General features: G+C 41.5%; 6 protein-coding genes across 7 annotated transcripts in view; 1 reads left to right on the top strand and 5 right to left on the bottom strand.

The window, feature by feature from the left end:
• Positions 1-1,992: 1,992 nt before the first annotated feature.
• On the bottom strand, positions 1,993-6,170 carry LOC6526889 (BTB/POZ domain-containing protein 9). Of its 2 annotated transcripts, XM_002087953.4 has the most exons (6): positions 5,508-6,170; positions 5,142-5,304; positions 4,920-5,082; positions 3,220-3,353; positions 2,472-3,142; positions 1,993-2,353 (listed from the first exon to the last, which is right to left on the bottom strand). In XM_002087953.4, the coding sequence occupies exons 1-6, from the start codon at positions 5,630-5,632 to the stop codon at positions 2,062-2,064; spliced, it is 1,548 nt and encodes a 515-aa protein (XP_002087989.1). In that variant the 5' UTR covers positions 5,633-6,170; the 3' UTR covers positions 1,993-2,061. The 2 variants fall into 2 exon arrangements, with proteins under 2 accessions (XP_002087989.1, XP_015053491.1); XM_015198005.3 differs by lacking the exons at positions 4,920-5,082; positions 5,142-5,304; positions 5,508-6,170 and adding an exon at positions 3,422-3,555.
• LOC26534725 (probable small nuclear ribonucleoprotein E) lies at positions 3,498-4,016 on the bottom strand. Its single transcript, XM_015199058.2, has one exon. The coding sequence runs from the start codon at positions 3,910-3,912 to the stop codon at positions 3,628-3,630; it is 285 nt and encodes a 94-aa protein (XP_015054544.1). The 5' UTR covers positions 3,913-4,016; the 3' UTR covers positions 3,498-3,627.
• On the top strand, positions 4,144-4,702 carry LOC26536024 (mitochondrial import inner membrane translocase subunit Tim13). The gene is made up of 2 exons (XM_015199198.2): positions 4,144-4,393; positions 4,468-4,702. Exons 1-2 carry the CDS (start codon positions 4,238-4,240, stop codon positions 4,564-4,566), a joined length of 255 nt encoding a protein of 84 aa, XP_015054684.1. The 5' UTR covers positions 4,144-4,237; the 3' UTR covers positions 4,567-4,702.
• Positions 6,171-6,266: 96 nt separating the features above from the next.
• On the bottom strand, positions 6,267-7,752 carry LOC120320595 (serine protease inhibitor 42Dd). Its single transcript, XM_039370706.1, has 4 exons — positions 7,676-7,752; positions 6,778-7,616; positions 6,562-6,724; positions 6,267-6,504 (listed from the first exon to the last, which is right to left on the bottom strand). Exons 1-4 carry the CDS (start codon positions 7,686-7,688, stop codon positions 6,365-6,367), a joined length of 1,155 nt encoding a protein of 384 aa, XP_039226640.1. The 5' UTR covers positions 7,689-7,752; the 3' UTR covers positions 6,267-6,364.
• A 179-nt stretch (positions 7,753-7,931) lies between these two features.
• LOC6526887 (serine protease inhibitor 42Dd) lies at positions 7,932-9,361 on the bottom strand. The gene is made up of 4 exons (XM_015198004.3): positions 9,260-9,361; positions 8,373-9,193; positions 8,157-8,319; positions 7,932-8,095 (listed from the first exon to the last, which is right to left on the bottom strand). Exons 1-4 carry the CDS (start codon positions 9,288-9,290, stop codon positions 7,974-7,976), a joined length of 1,137 nt encoding a protein of 378 aa, XP_015053490.2. The 5' UTR covers positions 9,291-9,361; the 3' UTR covers positions 7,932-7,973.
• A 1,381-nt stretch (positions 9,362-10,742) lies between these two features.
• The window catches only part of LOC6526886, an 87,038-nt gene continuing 80,495 nt past the window's right edge, over positions 10,743-17,285 (bottom strand). The window contains exon 2 of the mRNA XM_002087950.3: positions 10,743-15,516. Coding sequence (XP_002087986.2) covers positions 12,805-15,516 — 2,712 coding nt within the window. The 3' untranslated portion in view covers positions 10,743-12,804. The remainder of the gene's footprint in view (positions 15,517-17,285) is intronic.

Genomic DNA, 17,285 nt, shown 5'->3' with positions numbered 1-17,285 from the left:
TAAGGGGGTCTTGTGATTTGAATTTCTGTATTTTTCTCAATGTAATGTTGAGTGCTGACCAAGTCATAACCATAACCATGGCCGTGGCCAGGCCTTTGTTCTATTGGAGCTGCTGCTGACCAAGCCCAACAAATATTGCATATTTTCATAAAAGCCAGGGACGGAAAGTGAACTATATAATAAACAAGTTGGTTAAATATTTGTACATATTAAAAGAAAACGTTAAAGGTAAAGGTGTGTATACATAAGCAATAAATGTAATAAATACTATAATGAACTTAATTGACTAGAAAAGTTAATAGACTTTGGAATATATGAACTGCCTATCCTACCCTGGTTTTCTTCCGTTCGACTATAATACCCATTAAAACTTTTTATAGCGTTTCCCATTTAAGGAAGCTAGTGATTCATCCAAAACACTGGCACTTCCTGCCCGTCCCTAGTCTCTCACTTCAAATGCTGCAAGCCCAGATGCAATTTGAACCGAAGCGATATACATAAGGCCAGAACAAGTTTGCGCATAGATCAGTCCAAACGAAAAAATTACTTAAGCGTTAGTTATGTATATTTTTTTGCCTTTCCCTTTTCATGCGACAGACATTGAAACTTCTTGGTCGGATTTTGCTGTTGGCACATGGCGCATAACAAATCCATGGCTCCGAAATCCATTCCGAATCCACTCGACAATCAAATGATTTGACGCGAAATCGAACTGAATCGAGATCTATAAATGACATTCCTTCTAGCGCCTGGACCTGGACATTAAATCGGCCCCGGGGCCTTTGGTCGTCTGTCAAGGAGAAGTGAAACAGCGCCGGCATCAATTTGTAGACCTTATCGAAAGGTGGCTCTCAAGCTTTGGCCTTAAGTCGTTAACAAATTTTGACTGCCAATCGGTTGTGCAGGCACAATAAAATAAAACGCCACAAACATCAAGTGTTTGTTGCTGGCTGCCATTGTCAAGGGGTTCTCTTTAGGTTTTTACTCGGGGTTTTCGGATGTCCAAACCCCGGATCGAAACGAATGACAAAAATGTGGGGGCCCAAGCCACCGATGTTGATCGATTCGATCAGCATAAAAAAGCTTTAATTAGAACCAATTTAGAGCGCGGACCAATTTATCAGAAGCATTTTGAAAAGTAGTTGAAAACCAGTCGAGAGCAACTTCAGCATTTCCGACGGCGGGTGTTAGGGAGGTGTTGCCGCAGATTTCATTATAGCTCAACATTAGCCGACATATTATTGTTATGGCTTAAGCCCTGAAGTAACTGAAGTGAACTGGAACAGCAAACTGAAATTGCCATTTACGCATTTGTTTTTCTTTGTCAATTGTTCCACTATTCGAGAGGTGTGGACCAGGTTCAAGTGCACATTCATAACTCTTATATATTTGTAACAATATGGAGCAGTCACTGCGAGAGTTAAGCCATGGGTTAATGAACGTGCCGAAGGAAAATATATTGTTTCGCTAATAAAGAAATGTCCGAAATAGTTTTCAACATTTTCGGGTGTCATTCTGTTACTTAAAAAAAAATATATGTAAATAATACCAAAGGTCAATGAATCCTTGGACTTGGAATTTCAAGAATGTGTTGTAACTAAAACTTAACTCTACTGCACTCTACTTCCCTGCTGTATTAAACAATCTTTAGTTCGATTCAGATAAAAATGCTAAGTGACAGCATTCGTACCAGGTACCAAGCTGAAGTATTTATTCAGCGAAAACTACCAACTATTGGAGCTGCCCTCTTGTTTTTTATTTTTGCTAACACTTTCAACTTTACATACAAGTGGGAAACCAGTTAATTAATTTGGTTCGATTCTTGGCATCAAGATGGAATTCAAGACAGCCGCCAAAAAAGTTTTCTTTATATAACAATTCATTAATTACCTTTCGATTTCTGGTTTTTACCTTGGGCGGAGTCATGAACCCGACACCTAATGCCATTAGCCCAGGCGTTGCGGATCTGGGATTACAATATTCAAGTGTTTGTTTGGATCGTTCAAGGAAATAGTTTTATTGCCAGCATAGCTGATGCAACTACAAGTTGTTTTCCCAATTCTAGTATCTATCGTATTTCGCCTTTGTGGGCACCCCAGGAGCTTGGCCGTTTGCTGAGTGGTTCTGGTTCTGATTGTTGCTGTGACTTGCTCCACTGTTGCTACTTCCACCCGGCGTCGAAAGGGTGTACACCTCATAGTCGGTGATTGTGAAGTTGTAGTCCCCGAAAAGCGTCAGGTGAGCAGCGTTGGTTCCGTCGTAGGAATGCGGAAGATTCGAGTAGGAGTCCATGTTTGTATTGCAGTTGCTGGAGATGAGCAGATCGGCTCCGGCACCAAAAATGGGACCGCAACTAAAGGGGAAAGAGAATAAATGTGATTAAATACGTATTCTTAAAAATACTAATAATATATTCTAATATAATATTCTATTGCATAAAGCGTTTGGATTTTTAGTCTCATTGCACTTACTCAGGATGATAGCAAATGGCATATGGTTTTTTTACGATGTCAAACTTGACCGGCTGTTCAGCATTGGCAGGATTCAAGGCAAACAGGAAGGCTCGCTCCGACTGAACATATCCCCCCTTACGGCTGGTTTTGGCCCACGCCACATCCGTATAGCCACCACTGATCTCTCCATGCGATCCCAGGCCAATAACCATGCACGGAGCCACGCCGTCGCAATAGCGATGAAAGGCTCCAGAATCGTAGCCATGTGTGGACGCTCGGAAAACCAATCTCCAGGATTGCTTGGCCACTCCAACCCAATTATTGAGAACAGTCTGTAGTGCGAGATTGTCATTCTTCAGGATTTGGGAGCCGGGAAACATGTTGACCGCTACAGTCAGGCGGGGCTGAAGTCTTTTATCGTTATCCATCATTTTGTTGGCATGCAAAGCGGCATAGCGATATCGTTCTAGGGATAGTTCCATAGGTACAGCTCCTGTAGGCTCCACTTCCTCAGCAAAAACTTGGCTATCGATGAGAAGCAGACGTACGTGACCCATTACACCGCTTAAGTGTTGGCAGACACGAGCACGCTCCTCCTCAGTCCAATGTGCAGTGGGTTGGGTGACTCCTGCCTGATATTTGGCCCAGGACAAAACACAGCGCCACACTTCCTCCTCCTCCAAGCAGAACTATTGAAAGTAACAAAGTTTAATTATAGAAATCAGTTTTAGATTTCATTGAAAATCCTTCATTTAAGGATTCTTACATAGTCTGATGAAATGATCTTAATGATGGCATCCTTTGTTAAAGTGAGGAAGGCATTAGTCTTAACGCACTCATTTGCATTTTCCCCTATATAGATGATGCAGCGTTCCATAAACGAGGCAGCGCATTTTGCACCTGTAATTGCAAGGGGAAAGTTTATAGTTAATACCTTCTTTCATTTAATAACACTTAACTGATTTTACCTTTCTAAAGCTTCCTATTTCTATATGTCCTGAAATCGATTCGTATTAACTACCTTACCCATTCGAAACACTTGAGTACAGAAAGTCTACCATTTATTTGAACATTCGTCTTCAGATATCGGCTTTACATTTATTTTACTTATATTAAGGGCGTTCAGCGCTTGCAGGTGGAATTCGCAGGAGTCGCAGGGTGGGTGCTAAATCCCCTACTCCTTCGTGGGACTGACGTTCTGTATGAGCGTGATGTTGTCGCCCTTGAGCATGATCCTTCCGAGGTTGCGGCGCTGGCGGGTCTTCACATAGACTTCCTCGGCGTCGTCCAGCACCAGATTCATGTACTCATCGAATCCCACAATGTGGCCCTCGATGCGCAGCGATATGTTTTCGTATAGCCAGACTTGCACGCGGGACCGGTTCTGCAGGTAACGGAAGATCAGGTTGATGGGCTGCACCATCACCTTCTGCACCTTGGGATTGCCTTTAAACGACATGCTTGCTGATTTCCGGCGACTTTAATTCAGTTAAACAAATTTTCGCTTCTTTTTGCCGGCGTCTTCTTTTCGTCCAGGCGATGGGCAGAAATATCGATGACTATCACACAGCACAGATGGTCACACATAATTGCTTTTTAACAAACTATCGATTTAGCATTTAAAATATACCAAAATGGTAAAACCTCTGGTAAAAGAGCTATATCGATATGCTACTACAGAAAAACTATCGCAATCGCACTGTTAAGTTTTTGTGGTTGGGCAGAAGTTGTTGCCATTTTTCATAGCCGATTTAAACTATAGTTTATAAAAGAAACTCAAACAAATGGCCATGGCTAATGTGGACAAAGGCGAACTTATGGACCAGGTGAAGCAACAGATTGCTGTTGCGAACGCCCAGGAATTGCTCACGCAAATGACCCAAAAGTGCTTCAAAAAGTGTGTCAATAAGCCGGGAACTTCCCTCGATTCGTCGGAACAGGCAAGTTATACATTATCTTATTTTGCGCAATAATATGGGAATCTAACTTGTATCGCATTAAATACTCTATTTAGAAATGCATTTCCATGTGCATGGACCGGTTTATGGACTCGTGGAACCTCATTTCTCGGACGTACGGCCAAAGATTACAACGTGAACAATCCAATTTCTAGAGACACACATCGCCTTCTGCATTTTGGGGCAGAGCGGGACTAACTATATCTGCCAGCTATTGATTAGTTGTTATATCTAAAGTTTGATAATGCAATAAAAACATGCATTGCGTGTTACGTGATTCTGATAACACAACGTGCATATGTTTTTTATTATCGATATGTGGTGTGCTGCGGTTAGCAGGCTGTTACTTAAAAATACCAAAACTGTTACTTTCGAAGGGTTAGTCTAAATACATTCGACACAGTATTTCATGTAGAAAGTATACATTTTTGGCGCGAATATGGAATTTACAATATTTTGTACTTTTATGCAAATATGATATAAAACCTAGCTACTGAAGATTACTCACCTGCTTTTTCGTGTATATCCATTACGGCGGTTAAAAATGTGCATGCATTATCCACCGACAAAGTGGATATAACGTGATCCTCGCAGGCGGTTCGCAGCTCGACTACTCCGATATCCTGTGCTAATATCATCATTTGAAATACTTGCGAGTCCTGGAGAACCAACTGAAAAAAGAATGTCGGTTACAATTTCCTATTTATAAATATAACTACTAGATTTCTACCTTTGCCGTGTAAACGTACAAGATGAACTGCCTGAATAGTTCCGGATTTACGTGTGGCAATCGTATGGTGGTAGGAGTCGAAGCTCCTGGGGCTGCTGGGGATACAGTGCATCCGGGAATTCGACACACTTCACCTCTCTTCGCTGTCTTGAAGCTCTTGCACCTGAAATCGATATGAGTAAATGGGAAGGCAAGATAAATTAATTAAGTGACCAACTGGAATGCCCGGGATTCCCGCACGCAACATTGTAAGATTCCAAAAAAGGAAACCGAATGGCAATTATCTTATTACACAGAAAAAAATTATACGATCTAAAAGATGTTGTTATATCTATTAATTATTTTTTGGAAAAACATTAAACTCACCGAGCCATCAGCATCAGTCTGTGGGCGTAGATGCGCTCATCTCTGCCGCAAATGAACACCACATCCGCACTATCCTGATCCTCCGACAGGCGCTGCAGATCCTCGATCAACTGGGGCAGACTCATGATTAATTGATAGTATTACTTGAGTAAGTTTTGAGTTAAAAAAATGCAATCATTCGTGCAGAAGAGCACGTGTTGCCTTGTTCCTCTGCAGGCACTGTGTTTTGTTATTATTTTGCTATTGGGTTTGTTTATGTTTTCACTACCAGATCCAGCTTGAAATCTCTCTTTATTTCTCTCTTACAATCACTGGATTCGTGGGAGCGCAGAAACCGGTTCCTGGCTGAAAATTCTTGGCCGACACCAAGCCACAATCGATTTGGCGAAGAATATGGCCAGGGAAACAATTGAAACCAGATTAAATGGTATTATTTTTTCAAAAAATTCGTAGCAATATTGCACTATTTATTTAACACAGTTGGAATGAAGCATTTTATCAAACAATTTGGACCTTTTATCCACTAAATATGATTTTATGTGACCGCTGGTCGTTCTTCTCGCGGTCGCGATCTGCTAAAGACTGAAGAAGAGACTTGGGTCAGGTTGCTCTTTTGGATGTTTCTCAGTTTTTCTTCCAAGCAGGTAAGCGAGATTAGTTTTTGTTTTGCTTTTCTCCAGTGTGCTCTCCCAGAGTGATCTTTTCTCAGAGAACTTTTATAGGGATGCTATAGAAATTTCCATTCATGAATGGAATAAGTTAAGGACGACAGGAATTTTCCTTTATTGTATCCGTTTTAATACGTGCATACGTTTAAATAAACTTTATCGTTATATAGATCGGATATCTGTTGCTTTCTATATAATTCTGCGATTAAAGGATTTGCTCTTATTCGAAGGATCAACCATGCGACCACGAAAATATATGTTGTCATTATCGCGAATCATGAAGACGAAGGGACTATTGACAGTAAAGGAAGCCACACTGGCCGGATAATCTGGGAAATACACCGGCAATCAAATGGGAACATGATTAATAATTTTTTATAATTTACCAGACAATCCTCGAAAGAGGCTTGCAGAAGCGGATCCTGCGGAAGCGCCTTCTTCGTCAATCTCTATTAAGGCTTTGTGTACAACTTGGCTGATTCTGGTGCCAGTCTGGTTCAGAAGGGAGCTGATATCCGACGAACTCTTGAAGAGATCCTTTATGCCCATCTGCAAAATAAGAAACTGTAGTATATTATTTAATGTGGGCAAAAACCACCAACTCTTTTAAAAGTTTCGACGAGCTGTGTGCGAAAATCGATTTTGAATTTGGGCAGCTGCACATGTACATCCATTTCAGTGAGGACTATCTGTGAGTAACTTTCGATTGTGGCTTCTGCCCGAGTGAGCGACCCATTGTCCTTGGGCAGAACGATTACCATTGAGAGGTTTGAGTAAGCGAAGGGCAGCTCAATAATTTGGTCAAAGGGAGAAGTACGCATCTTAAATCGACCCTTTAGAGACATCATATTGACAATTACTGTGTAATTTTTGGATACATAGAATATCTTAGGCTTGGTGTTCTTCTTTTCGAATCTCGTCTTCCAGTAGCCCTTGAAGAAAGCTGCGTTGATCATGACCGCACTTTCATCGGGGGTCAAGTCACTGGGTGTTACAATGTCTTTCACATTATCGAGTGTCTGGTCGAGCACCCAATCGTTTATAGCCCTTGCTGCTTTTGATCGATCGGCCAACTTAATGGCCTCTGCCTCGGCCCTAAAGTACTTTTTGATCAGTTTATTGAAGCGCTCGTTAACTCCAATTGTTTCGTTGACGAACAATCGATTCGCCAAATGGAGAATGGCCACCTTCTTGCGACTTTCGAGCTTAGTCCATAGCTCATCGTATTTAGTAGCTAGTTCTTTTTTATCCTCCGGCAGATTCAGAACCTTTCTCAGTTCATTGCCTGTATTTCCCTCCGCTCCCATGAGAATCATGCTCATTCCAATCTCGACGCAAAGAGGCGAGAATATTATGTTATGTTGATTATTATCCTGCAAAAAGTTTCGGTAGAGCTTGTTGGTGAATTGACTCAGTACTGACGTGGTCAGTAAGATCCAATCTTAGGGAAAAGAAAATAAACATCAAAGGAAAGCGGTTAAATAATATGACGCTACTTACACAAGTACTTCATGTTTTACTCTCTAAGTGGAGCCACTGCAAACTAAAAGTATTCTGCTTTCAGATTTTCGAAAGCATCGATTTTTTATAGTACTTTAAATCCATTATCAACGCTTTAAAACAGAGCTCTAAAGTAAACTTATAGGTTTACATTTATAAGCTTGTCTATGTAGAAACCCCAACAAAAATAATTTCGCTACAAAAAAGGTTATTTCCAAACTATTTGTTTTCATATATTCCAAAAGAGAAGCAATGGTTTAATTTTATTTTATTTATTGTTTCAAGTGACAAGCTCATCTTAAAAACGAATTTCATTAGGCAGTTGGACGACGCGTCCGCGGAAGTAGACGGTATGTTTATCGCGAATCAAGAAGGCAAAAGGGCGATTTACTTTAAAGGACGCCAACGCTTTTAGTTTTTCTGGAAAGAAATGATAAATTAATGTCTGAGGTTATCTATAAAACGCTGGAGTATAGTGTACTAGGGTAAGCCTCTGTGTGTTCGGCGGCTTCTCCTGTCGATGCTCCTCCTTCGTCGATTTCAATAAAGGATTTGTGTACTACATTGCTTATTTGGGCACTTGTTGCGTTGGTCAAAAGGCCGCTGAGATCCGATTTATTACTAAAGAGAAGATGTATGCCCAACTGAAATTGAAAACAATGTAGCAATGATTACATGTTTAATAGGGCCTACCCACTTTTTTTAGGGGCTCAACGAGTTCCGTGTGAAATTCGATTTTTAACTTTGGCAGCTCCACATGAACATCAGTTTCTTCTAGGCTCTCTGAGAAAGTTCTCAGTCTTTTTTCTATAGAGCTTAGATAGGTGTTATGCATTGGCAGACCGATTATCATCGACAGGCTTGAGTCACTGAACGGCAGCTCAATGATTTGTCCATAAGACTGATCAGCCATCCTAAACCTACCCACATGGGACATCATCCTGACATAAACTTTCTTATTATGATCTCCATAGAACACCTTTAGTTGGGTGCTCCTCTTCTCAAACATGGTCTTCCAGGAGCCGATATATTGGACGGCGGTAACCAGCGCAGCACTTTCATTAGCCTGAAGTTCATGCTCTTTGAAAATAGTGCGCATGCCTTTGTGACTCTGGCGTTGGACCGCAAAGCTGATGCTATGGCTTGCCCTCCTTCGCGGTGATGGATCGCCAGCCTTTGCCTTTCCCATGGTGTTATTCATTATGTTGTTGTAGTCCTGGTTTATTTCATATGCATCGTTCACGTATAGACGATTTGCGAAACGAAACCCATCATGTTTTTGGAGATTACCTAGAACCTTTTCGTATTTCTTGGCCACTTCCGTCATATCCACTGGCAGGTCCAGAACGCTCCTTAGTTCCTCGGCAGTTTTCCCTTTAGCTCCAATGAACAGCATGCTCAATCCAATTTCAATGCAAAGGGGCGAAACAATAAAATTATTTTCCGCCTTATCTGCTACAATTTCGAGTAGGTTTAACCTGAATTTACCCATCACTGAAGTGGCAATTAATAACAGCACTTCGACAAGAAAATTAAATCTATTAGGTTTAGAGTAGAAACAGTAATTTTTGTTTTGGTGCTTACCTAAATATTTAATTTTACTATGTTCTCGCATGGTTGCCTAATACTGCGGGAAATCCATCAGCCTCTTTTTATATACCCGCAAAAAATATCGATTTATCATTGATTTGTGCATTTCAAAACCCATTATGCACGGATCTAAAATGCTTTCAAACGTTTAAACTTAATGGCCAGTGCATAAATAATATTATATGTATATATTTGTGTTCAATTCACGTTCAAGCTCTTAACAGCTTGTTGTGCGACACCTAGTGTTCATTAACAGAAAATGAAAATTTTACATGTATTCACTTTTCTACATGTTAAAATACATTCATTGTTACATTCAAGAAATAGTTAAGTTGTCTTAACTCTAAACAAAATAAACTTATTTAAATTTAAAATATTAGAGCAATTTTTGCAGAGATAATTTTTATCTTGATTATAAAGATTTCAAAAAAACATACATTAGTCTTTGGTATTAAAGCAAGTGCCAAATAATAACAATAAATTTTTAAATTTTATTAAAAAAAAGTGTAACTATATTTCTATGAAGAACTACCTTTACCTTTTATTACCTTTGCGGAATACTTTCAGCTGCTTTGACGTCGTAAAGAAAAATCAGATTCATATATTTTGCATAATATTTATCGGTTTTTTATTTGTTCTTTTTGTTTTCATTACATAAGTAATAATTTATTTTTGTTTTCGTTTGTATTTATTTGTTTCTGCACTACTTAAATATGAAACGTTGAATTCAAATTTGTTTTTTCATTAACTGTTTAATTTGATTAAACTTTATTTGCTTGTGGTGCATTTCATTTTTTTAAATCGCTCATTCTCCTTTATCCCCCGAATTCTCACTACATTTTCTATGGTTTATTTGCTCCACAATTTGTACATTTTATTTCTGCATTTCTCAATCGTCAGACATATAATAATGTATATGTTGTATTTTGACAAGACGCGGATTTGTTGCTGCATGCTTAAATAATTAAAATATAACTTATGCCATTATTTTGTGATTTCTTGTTCATCTGGTTGCTTAGCCTTTGCACGTTTATGTTTTAACAATTTAAAGTCGATTCATTAAGCGGGGCAAAGATGCTCGTATTTTGGTAGGCATCAGGCATCGTTTTATGTGGTATTTAAATTTAAATATAAAGTAGTCATATATAAACACTCGGGTTATGTAAAATTTGTCAATATTTTTTAATTATTTAATTATAAAAATGATTGTTTGTTTTGTTGTTTATCTCTTTGGGTTGTTAGCAAAAATGATACAAAAAATGTTTGGGTTTTTTTTTGTTTCGTCTTCAACTATTTCCATCGCTTGTAAAATTTGGCCATAAATACACGATATTGCTGAAAACCGTTTTGACGCTTTTGATTAACCATTATTTTTCCCATTTTATTCGGTACTGTTCTGTTTTGATGGGTTCTAACATTTATCTATAAATTTCGTTTAGTATCGTACTGGTTCTGGTCTGGCAAATGAAACACAAAATTTGAGAGAATTCATTTACAATAATAAGTATATTTTTGTATTTATTTTGCATAGCAATTGTAATTTGTTTTTTTTTTTCAATATTTTTTTTGCATTTTATAACGCTTTTAAATATGTATAACAATGAAATTTCGCATGCTAGATGTCTCAATTTAAATTATTTTATTTAATTTATAAAGGTTTCGTTTATCGCTTTTTAAATTTATACAACTTTACACAGTTTTAGCTTAAGATAAAGACCAATTTTGGTTTGAATTTGTTTAAATGTTTTTGTTGCCTTTTCGTTTTTTTTTATTTTGTTTTAGCTTAGAAAATGTATTCTTAAATACAGATCGAAATGTTTTCTTTTAGAAAGTACAAACACACACAGGCATAAATAATTTATGAAATATGTTTTTATAACAAAAGTTTATAGATTTTAGAAATCTCTGCGTTCTTTTCGCTTGGCTCTTGGCTTCGGTTTATTTCCAGTTGGTTATCATCCAGAAGATATATAGCATATACATGTTTTTCACAAAGTGTTGGCAACTAAAATCAATAGTACTCTAATCTCGTCGAAGGAAAAATGATATATACAAAAAAGGGACCATTCGATGCCATTCACAATTTCGCAATGGGGAAAGAGCTTCGCCGAAGAGAAGCCTTAAGAACTAGTTAGCAAAAATTTGATTGTTGTATGGTTACGATCTATGTATGAAACTAAATGCCTACAGAGCAAAGCTTACAAAGTGAAGAAGAACAGAAGACTATAATTATACAATTAAGAGAATTGCTCGAATTATGTCTAGCAGCTACAATAAATATTAATCTTTATGTATATGTTTATGCTTCTCGCTAAGGCTTAGCATTAATGAATAATCCGCACTTGCTGCATGTGCTGCATAATATATCATATTCTGCGATATATATAATATATATTACTCACTTTTGTATGTTATAATTTTTAACGCGGCAACTTCTTATACATAAAAATGTGTTACACTTCCATTACGATGAATTATCTTAGAATTGTTTAGCATTTCTTATTTTTGTTTTCTTGTTGTCTGTGGTGGGTTCATTTTGTGTGTTTTCTCTCTCTTTGCTCTATCAACTCTATCAACTTGTATGTTCAACTTAAAGGTAGGATTAAACTTAATTTAATTACATTGGTTTCCAGAGGGCGATGCCCACTGACATAAGAACCAGCTGCCTGTGTGACCAAAGAAAAAACCTTTCCTAAATTTTGTTTCGAAAGCCTCGCTTTGAATATTGTTTTGGGTTTAAATGTCTTGCAGAGCTTACGAGATAAAAAATAATAACTTAATTAGGTTAAACAGTAAGTGGTAAAAACACGCACAAATTTGTAGTTGAATAATATACAAAAAATTTAATTTTTTTAAAGCTTTGGTTTCATTTATAATTTTTGCAAGCAACGCTGAAAGTTTTTCGAAATGGAGAAGCCTATATTAATTACCATTTGTCCTTTTTGTTTTTAAAAGTGAGATCAATTCAAGCTGTTTAAAAGCGTTTTAAAATGTTTCCTAAAATTTTGAATAGATTTTGCATTAAAGGAAATGTGTTGCAAAGAAAGTTTTAAAATTTCCTGGTCTTTATGTATGAAGTCACAAATTAAAATTTCTATAATATAGGCTTTTAAACTGTTTTTCACAAAAGCATCCATACTCACGGAATAAATAATGAGCATTAAAAATCTTAAATTTTGTATAGAAATTTTCAAAGTTTTTCGAATGATTTTTAGCTCTTAAAACAGTTTGCTTTGAATGCCCATATTTAAATTATTTAAATACATATGCTTTAATTTTTACAGTGCCGTCCCATACATTTGATATTGTACAATTTAAAAGCAACTTTTTGCCACCTAGATTTCATTCTGTTCTGGTTACGAAGCATTTTACTTTCTCTAAAATAAGCCTACAATGAAAAACATGTGCGTTTAGGCTTTGTGCTTGAATTTCGGCTGCACTTTCTTCTCCAAAAGAAATGGGATTTTAACTGAGTTTCAAACGTTTCGGTTGTGTGTGTGAAAGAGCTTTTCTTTGAGAGGTTTTCGGGGCTTCTATCTCTAGGCTATTTCCTTTTTGATTTGTAACTCGCAGTTCGTTGTTGCTGATGCAGTGGTGGTTGCGGCCGCAGTGGGTGGTGCTGGTGGTGTCTGCTTCTTGCTGGCCTTGGTGGCCATCGGGGGATGTGGTGGTGGTGCTGGTTGCTGTCCGGCGACGGCTGATCCACTGAGCACACTCTGGGTTCCAACCCGCTGGCGCTGCTGCTGCTGTTGCTGTCGCTGCTGCAATGGCATTTCATCGTCATCGGAGTCCTCCTCTTCCGGATCCTCCTCGGGCTCCTCCTCATCCGCATCCTCCTCCTCCTCCTCCTCCTGACTTTCCTCTGCGTGCCTCTGATTGTTGTCGTCGCTGCCAACATTGCTGCTCATTTTCTCCAGTGCATGGCAGGCGGACATCTGGGCCTTCTTCATCGAGGACTCGTCGCTGCTATTACTACTATCGAACAACTGTCCGGCAGTTGCCGCCGAGTCCGGCGAAAGGGGCGTTGTGGCCGTGGGGGGCGTGGCTAGAGCACTACTGTGGGGAGCCTCGATTTGAACCTCTTCATCCTCCTCGTCGTCGTCGTCTTCATCCTCCTCCATTTCCTCGTCGCTGGAAATTTGACTGGGCTGCGGACTTTTGGGATTATTAGTTGGGTGAGTTTTTTCGCCTATTTTTTCAAGTTTTTCCAGATCGTGCGACTCCGTGCCATTGGAAGGACTTTCCACATCCTCCACTTGCTTGTCCTCAATTTTCTCCCCAGCCTGCAACTTTATCCGCTTGCTTTCAGGCTCCTCTGGTTTCTCGCACTCCCCCCCTTCACTACCACATGAATTTGGGGGCGTGACACTCCGCCGCAGACCATTGGTTGGGGCCTTTACCAGGGGAGATGGCTCCTGTTGATTATTGTTATTAGCCCTGTCCTCCATTTCCTCCTCCTCAAGCTCGTCGTCCTCTTCCGCTTCTCCGCGACCCTCTTCCACTACGTGCTCCAGCCGGGTTTGGTGCTTGAATGGCATCTTTCGAAGATCTACTTTACGGACCTGCTCCTCGAATTGTCTGCGATAGCGTTGGAGTTGCTCCGTAAGATCGGCTATGTGGGCATCTTGTTTGTGGAGCAGTTCACTCAATTGAATGTTATTATAGCGATACTGATCGTTCTCCTGCAGTAATCTCTGGAGTATCAGGAGGACTCTCTCCCGGTCCTTGGGCCGAGTTTCTCTGAGGGACTCCACAGCCTGCTCCCAGGGTGGTAACATGGCACTCGAGTCGGGCTCTCCGTTCAGACTGTCCGTATCATCGGTGTCCGTGGATAACTCAAATTCACTGCCCAAATGGGGCTTACCATTCTGCTGGGAACTATGGTTCCCAGATCCTCCCGAGCTGTGGTGGCTCTTGGCTGCAGTCGCATGATGCGGCGAGCTGACCACGTTCGATGAGTGGGTACTCAGGTTCAGGCCAGCACTGGAGGATTGAGTGGGTGATGAGGTCTGACTTTTGTAGTACCCATGGCTAAAGTGATGCATGTGCGTGGGGTGATGCTGGTGGTGATGTGGTGTAATGCCGCTCACCGCAACCACCGGCTGCTGACTCATCAGGTTCTTGTTGATCCTTATCCGACTCGGTTCGTTGTTTGTGGCGGCTAGCGATGAGGTGCCATTACCGTTTGGCAGGGAACTGGAGCTGGGCAAAAGTTTGGCATGCTGATTAACGGTGGCTATGATGTGCTGCGACGGTGGTGGGGCACCGGCCGTCTGCTGCGCCACCTGGTGGTGCGACGACTGCTGGTGGTGGGGTGAGGTGGAGGAGGTTATCTCATTGCTGCCACCCGCCGAGAACTCCTCCGGACTGCGCATATTCCGAAGGCTAGTTGGTGTGGGCGGTGCACCACCTGCATGGGGTGGTGCAGTGGCTGGTGCTGCGGGCAGGTGGGCGGGTAGTGGTGAGTTGCTGCCACTCGAGGAGGGGTGTGGCGGTTCGACGACATCCAGTGGCGGTGGTGGCACACCGTCGGGCGGCGATGCCGATGCCGACGGTGGTGTGGGTGTCTGCGAGCGCTCCTGCTTGATGTGCACCACCTGGTGATCCGTCTCCTTCTCCCTCAATCTCTGGCGTTCCATCACCTCCCTTTCCATTCGCTCCCGATCCTTGTCCCTCTCCTTGGAGAGAATACTCTTTCTGGGTGCCAAGGCCACATTGGGTTGGTAAGTCCTCTCCGCATACCGCTTGTCCGTACTCCGCACCACCCGCTCCGGATTCTGAAGCTCTGGTGGCTCCTGGCAGGCATAGGGTAGTGACGACAACGTGGCGCCATAGGCGTGCAGAAAAGCTTTGGTGGTGTCTGGCCCCCAAGGTCGGAAGGCCGACGAGGAGTTCAGCGTGGGTGGTGTCGGATATTGGGGCAAGTGTGGATAGGGTGCGGTGGCCACCAAAACGGCACGATGCTGGCGGGGCAGGGGATGCGAGTGGGGCAGGTGCTCTCGCTCCCTTTCCCGCTCCTTCTGCACACAGTGCGCGTACATGACCTGGTACTGATACTCCAGCGCGGATGCGGCAACCGTCGCTCCCTTCAGCTGCTGCAGCTGCTTCTTGCCACTGGGAATGTCCATCTGCGGCTGCTTCATCGGCGGTGGCGGCGGCGGAGCCAAGGCGCCCACCAGTCCATGTGGATGTCCCGCCAGTCCGAGAACAGGACCAGAGCCCAGCAGACCGTCATCCATGAGCATTTCCGCCTGCAAATAAATGTTTGAGTCGTTAGAAAATTGATCAATCATTCAACAAATACACAAGAAGAAATTGTACGCTGTTTATTACTACATTATATCTTTATATTTCCATTACTGTTTAGATCGACTGTTTAAAAGTTATTTGCTTAGATATGTTCAATAACAGATTCATATACAAAACAACCTCGCTTACAGTTCTCACATTTAAATAAACTAAATGAAGATCAATCTTGGTCAAAGTTTTCGCCAGTGAAAGCCTGAAGGTTGTTAGAAAATTGATCGACTATAAAAATAGCAGTGGAAGCCTGGCAAAACCAGTAGCCATCATCAATTTGAATTGAAGTCGGCGGCAAGCTAGTGGGCTAATTATAAACAAACAACCGAACTACCCAGGCAGCGATCCTCGAAAGCCAGACACCAAGCCCCAAACGCACCCCGCGGCTATGGCGCCAACTGTCATTGAGACCAAACCAGAATCTCCTCCAGCAGGAGATGGAGGAGGAGGAGGAGGAAGGAGCACTGGAACTCCACTGGCGGTGGCTTCATTCTGGTCCTGTAGCTGCATACCGCTTTGAAGTGGCTGCCAGCAGTTGTCTCATTCTACACACTACCACTCATTATACCCTGTAGTTGGAGCAACGAAGGTTTGCTAAGGTTTTACGTTCAATAGGACATGAAATGTGTGAAATGCAATAAGTTCTGCATTATATATAAAACAGTTATTATAAAAAATACGAGGTATCAAAGAGCTGAAACCAAAAGCATTCTACATATTTGCATTATCAGCACGGTTAAAGGAAGAAGCGAATTGAGCAAGAGGAACAATCCCAGCCGGTTCCGCGCTTTGCGTGTTTGTGTAGCTGTTAAAATGATTGGCACTGCGTCCAATTATGGACAAGGCAGCCTCAGCTGCATTCGCAGCAGCCATAAAGTGATTTTTGAATGGAGGCGGCGCCATTATCCATTACCCAATGCCATCGCCATCGCCATCGTCATCGCCATCGCCATCGTCATCGCCATCGCCAGCTTCATGGACAACCGCGTCCTCGAGCCCCTTACCCAAACCCATACCCATACCCATGCCGATACCCATCCTCATTTCCAACGCAGAGGAGGTGTCACAGCGGCAGTTAAACAAATGGCCAAAGCAAACGATGGCGATGATCGAAACGAGTCTGTAGGAAGTCGCCTCTTGGAGATTTGCCGCTGAGTTGGTAAATGGTTAACCGAAAGGTGGGCTAATGATGATGGAGATCTGTAGATCCCAGTGCCGCAGATCAGCGAGCGTGTCAACAACGGCTCATTAGCATAATCATGGCATTGGGTTTCAGCTCTTAGGGGAGCTACCATTAAATGTTTGGCTCAAACAACCAGTTTCTTGTTAACTCATTCCCTTTCGGAAGGCCTCAAAGTATGCAACATGGGTTAACGATTAACTAGACCCATTTGGCCATAATTTCGAACTTGTCCTGCCTGCCATTGGGTTAACGACTTGGCCCCGCAAAAAAAAGAAGAAAAAAAAACAGCACTCGAAGGAGAGAGATTAAGCTGGGCGACATGCCCCCAAAAAACTGGCGACTGGCAAACTATAAAGAAATATAAAATAAAATAAGACACACAATCGCCAATGCGAGGCTAAGAGAGATATAGACGCGGCGATAAGAAAACTGGAAGCCAGACACACATACTCGTGCTCGTGTTCGTGTTCGTAGTGAAGGCCCACAAATGAACCATTAAACAGCAAAATCATAAAAATCAAGAACCATAAAGAAGTC

Source organism: Drosophila yakuba, chromosome 2L, assembly GCF_016746365.2.
Source record: "Drosophila yakuba strain Tai18E2 chromosome 2L, Prin_Dyak_Tai18E2_2.1, whole genome shotgun sequence".
NCBI classification, from domain to species: domain Eukaryota; kingdom Metazoa; phylum Arthropoda; class Insecta; order Diptera; family Drosophilidae; genus Drosophila; species Drosophila yakuba.
Note: the sequence above shows the minus strand (reverse complement) of the source record. Positions and strands in the feature narration are given on the sequence as shown.

Coding starts and splice junctions, on each gene's coding strand:
- LOC26534725 (XM_015199058.2), bottom strand. CDS start 3,912: ATGTCGTTTAAAGGCAATCCCAAGGTGCAGAAGGTGATGGTGCAGCCC.
- LOC26536024 (XM_015199198.2), top strand. CDS start 4,238: ATGGCCATGGCTAATGTGGACAAAGGCGAACTTATGGACCAGGTGAAG. Junction 4,394..4,467: donor CCCTCGATTCGTCGGAACAG/GCAAGTTATACA, acceptor TACTCTATTTAG/AAATGCATTTCCATGTGCAT.
- LOC6526889 (XM_002087953.4), bottom strand. CDS start 5,632: ATGAGTCTGCCCCAGTTGATCGAGGATCTGCAGCGCCTGTCGGAGGAT. Junction 5,083..5,141: donor TGTACGTTTACACGGCAAAG/GTAGAAATCTAG, acceptor TTCTTTTTTCAG/TTGGTTCTCCAGGACTCGCA. Junction 3,354..4,919: donor GGATATACACGAAAAAGCAG/GTGAGTAATCTT, acceptor TTGCAATTACAG/GTGCAAAATGCGCTGCCTCG.
- LOC120320595 (XM_039370706.1), bottom strand. Junction 6,725..6,777: donor TCGTCGAAACTTTTAAAAGA/GTTGGTGGTTTT, acceptor CTTATTTTGCAG/ATGGGCATAAAGGATCTCTT. Junction 6,505..6,561: donor CCTCTTTCGAGGATTGTCTG/GTAAATTATAAA, acceptor TGTATTTCCCAG/ATTATCCGGCCAGTGTGGCT.
- LOC6526887 (XM_015198004.3), bottom strand. CDS start 9,290: ATGCGAGAACATAGTAAAATTAAATATTTAG. Junction 8,320..8,372: donor TCGTTGAGCCCCTAAAAAAA/GTGGGTAGGCCC, acceptor TTTCAATTTCAG/TTGGGCATACATCTTCTCTT. Junction 8,096..8,156: donor ACACACAGAGGCTTACCCTA/GTACACTATACT, acceptor ATTTCTTTCCAG/AAAAACTAAAAGCGTTGGCG.